The 3,795-nt window shown below is 48.3% G+C and overlaps 1 protein-coding gene across 1 annotated transcript in view; it reads right to left on the bottom strand.

The window, feature by feature from the left end:
- Window positions 1-3,436, bottom strand: part of LOC123044788 (ultraviolet-B receptor UVR8) — a 12,781-nt gene extending 9,345 nt beyond the window's left edge. The window contains exons 1-3 of the mRNA XM_044467668.1: window positions 2,622-3,436; window positions 1,139-1,348; window positions 935-1,045 (exon numbers count right to left, since the gene is read on the bottom strand). Of these exons, the coding sequence (XP_044323603.1) occupies window positions 935-1,045; window positions 1,139-1,348; window positions 2,622-2,933 (633 nt within the window). The 5' untranslated portion in view covers window positions 2,934-3,436. The remainder of the gene's footprint in view (window positions 1-934; window positions 1,046-1,138; window positions 1,349-2,621) is intronic.
- Between the last annotated feature and the right edge of the window lie 359 nt (window positions 3,437-3,795).

Below are 3,795 nucleotides of genomic sequence, written 5' to 3' on the forward strand. Positions count from 1 at the left end.
GCCATAACAGTATGAAATTGGTATTGGTTGGCAGGTGGAGACGGGAAGGCAGCGGCTGCTGCTGGTGGTAAAGCTGTTCATGGTAGGGCTACTACTGGTAGGTGGGCGGCTAAATTGGGAGGGATATAGGGTGGGATTTGAGCTGTAAGGTGGGGGCGCAAAGTGGCCCAGATTGATATTAGGGGCAGCTGCGACAAGTAACGAGATGGCTGGAGGTGGTAAAGGGGGGATGGCGGCTGGCAGTGGTTGGCAGGAGTCGGCACATTGTTGTGTTGCAACCACAGGTAGCAGGTAGGCGGTAGGGGATGGGGGTGCACAATCTGCCCAGCAGGAAGAGATCTGCCAGCGGGGCTGTGGCCATTCCCCCCACTGGAGAGGGCGGGGGCAGAGGTGCTGTTGGTGAGGGGAAGCACCAGGAGCGCATCGACGCTGGGGAGGAGAACCAAGGACGCGGAGGCGGCAGCATGCACGGCTGCTGGAGCCGCGGAATCTGGTAGCGGGGGCAGGGCCGGCGACCGTTGCTCGAGCGTCATCACGTGCTGCACCAGTGCGGCGAGGGGCGCCTGGTCCTCCACTCATTTGCGTGTGAAGGTCTCCAATTGCTTCCTGATGATCTTCATCTGCTCCACAGCCTCAATCTAGATTTCTTCGCCTGCCATTGCAGATAGATCTGATACCAAATTGAAAGGACCTACTAGACATAACCCTAATTACTGAAAAGTAAATAAAAGTAAACGACAATATTCTTCTCTCCTTCATTGAGGAGTCGCCCCTTTATATAGTAGATGATACTTGACCAACAAGCTGGTAAATCTATTCAAACTCTAATATGATCTTTACACGGACTCTTTCCTAACAAAGTTGCTTAATCAACTAGGACTATTAAGTGATAAGACTCCACATTTGACGGGCTGACCAACATAACAAGATTTACCTGCTTGCAGGAAATTCCTTTAAGGGCTAGTATTTGGGTTGGCCGAAATATGGTTCGCCCCACATCCCCATGACCGCAGCAAGCTGATGAATTATCTCCACAGGTGAACACCTACTTAGAGAATTAACTTTAAACAGTAAGTCAAAAGTAACAAAACTATATCGTTAAGAAATATGTAGCGTCCATGAAGGAGAACTCAGTTACCTCCCCAGACTCTGTAACGAAAGCGGCATGGTTGTGAAAGGCAGATATATTAACAACACGGGCAAGCGACGGGAAGGAAACCCGACTGAATGCCACACACTGTGTAGTATCAGGACCATGTCCTAGCACACCACACAAACTGGACCCACAAGAATAGACCGAAGAGTCATGGACTAAGAGCGTGTGATATCTCCCTGTCGCTACTTGCATCTGGAAACAATACAACATGTTCACATAGATAAGAAGCCAATTTGGACGTGATTTTCTAATATCAGAAAACTACAACAATTTCAGTGCCATACTAAAGAAGCCATTGCCAATAAAAAATAACAAAACAAGTTGTAGACAAAAAAGAAATAACTTCCTAGCTAATTCATTTCTTACTGGCAAACATACCAAAAAGTGTCGATCATAACAAGTTCAACATACTATTAACTCCGCAAGGAAGAAGGCTATATTTTTCTACGTAAAAGTAGCAAGCCCAGAAGAACACTTCTGCCCCCCTCCAAAACAACCTAATATGCATGAATTTGAACAAAAAGCTGTCCACAAGAACATGTGCACGGTCAGTCATGTGGCAAACATTCCGGATACTTGTGGGATATGGTCAGGTCAAGGAAAAAGCCAAACTTCTTTCCATGAGTATCTTGAGATGTTTGCCACCAGACCATTCACAACGTGGATACACCTTTCAAGTGCCCACAGGAGGGTTGCAGTTAGCTTTCAAGTGGACATGGGCTCTGGCTGATTATTTGTGAGTTCATACATGGGAAAACCCTATAAACGATTACAATGCTTATTATATGCTAGGGAAGAGCCAAGTCGACCCATGTCATGTCACTGGCTGGAGTGAACAACCATATCACAATGTTTCTCAAAATGTTTGTTTGATATGAAATGGAAGAAAATATGCTTGGAAATAGAGCGTGATGGGATGGAGAATGGCACGAGTAAACTATTAGAGGCGTGTTCTTCAAAGCACAAGGGTTCTCTTGATGCAAGATGGATGGCTCAATTTTTTCCTAGAGTTATACGTGTGTTGCACATGCATGCTTAAAATGTAAGAAACCTTAAAACATAGAACGAATTGAAAACAGAATTTACCAAGAGGCCATCATAATAAATCATTTCGAAATGATTGCATATGATTTCATGTCATGTCCATGGTAGCATTATATGCCATAGGAGTACATACGACAGAAAGGTTACTAAGTTTCTCATCATGAATTAGTTTTTACTGTTCACTTGTCTTAAGATGAATATGATGCGTCCCACTTTAAGCCAAATGTGGGTGTGTGTTCTTTTCCTACTTTGGTTACTCAGAATACCTTGAGCCATGCATGACCGAATGTATCTTTAATTTATCCCAATTCCCATATGTGCAAATGTAAACATGTAAACCCAATGAACCCAATCATTGCGACCAACATCTCTACCCACCAAAAAGGTTGCATTTTCCCTATGTTATATCAGTAGTACTCACGTTGCCGGACGAGGTATGTACGGTGTCGAAGGATTGCTCCACTGACTGCAGGAACCTCAGCACCTTCTTCCAGCTACCGCCACATCTTGCGAGGAGCTCCCCACGAGCCGCAGGCCCAATAACGGAGCAGGCCATGCGCGCTGCGCATAACCGCGAGGCGGCTTGCTCAGCGAGAGGACGGAGGGCGCGGCAGGTACCCTCAAGCCTGGCGAGGTCACCAGCGGCGAGCCTGCCGGAGCTCAGTACCTCCCCGATGAGGTGGCCCGGTAACTCTTCCATGGAGAAAGCGCGAGGCGACTTCTCCCCAGCCATGGATCCACCGCCACAGCTACGAGGAATCGCTGTCCTGGGGGTGAAAAATCGGCGGTTTTGGTGCGAAATCGATCGTAATCATCCAAAGATCCGGACGAGCGTATCGAAATGGTAGGAATCCAGAAGGAAAACTAAGGGAGGCTAATCCGCGGAGTAGCGAGCGATTTGCTGCGGGCCAGTGAAGCGGAGCGGAGAAACCAAATCAGATCCACCAGATTCCAGGTCCCCCGCTGGAAGCTCGAACCAGCAACAGCGGATCGAATCCAAATCCAGTCGGGCAAGGAAGGGCCGAATTGAATTGAATCGAATCGGCAGAAGCAGAAACTAGATAAGAATCGGTTGGTCAGAGGTGGGAACTGAGGCGGGGAAGGGAAGGGGCTCCTTTCCGAGAAATTTGGCGAGTAGTATATATTTGTACGCATGCAAAAAGGATACGGACGAACACGAACCGACAGGAAGCAGAGGAAAGCAAGGGGAAGGGAGAGAGAATAGAATGGCGTGAAGCCTCGCTGCGCCTGACGACTTGGCGTGAAGCCTCCCTGCGAAGCTGCGCCTGCGCGGTAGGGCCGATCGTGGCTACGGCAACATGTCAGTGAGTGTTTGCAGGGAGCGATGCGGTGTCAGTGGGAAGGAAAGAATGTTCGTTGATCGGTTCGGTGGGTGCGCGGAGGACGACGTGGCTCGGCCTCGGCGTGGCCGCCACTGTCGGCCAAATTTCGTGTTTTGACCCTTTTGTCAAACAAAATCGGGATTTGATCCCCTTTAAAAAAATCAACATTTGATCCTTTTTGCTACCGTCAGGAGGCCCGACGGTAGAATTACCTAGGCTGCCGCGGGACACTGCGGCGATAGGAAACTTATT

The sequence above is a fragment of the Triticum aestivum genome, chromosome 2B (assembly GCF_018294505.1).
Source record: "Triticum aestivum cultivar Chinese Spring chromosome 2B, IWGSC CS RefSeq v2.1, whole genome shotgun sequence".
Classification (NCBI taxonomy): domain Eukaryota; kingdom Viridiplantae; phylum Streptophyta; class Magnoliopsida; order Poales; family Poaceae; genus Triticum; species Triticum aestivum.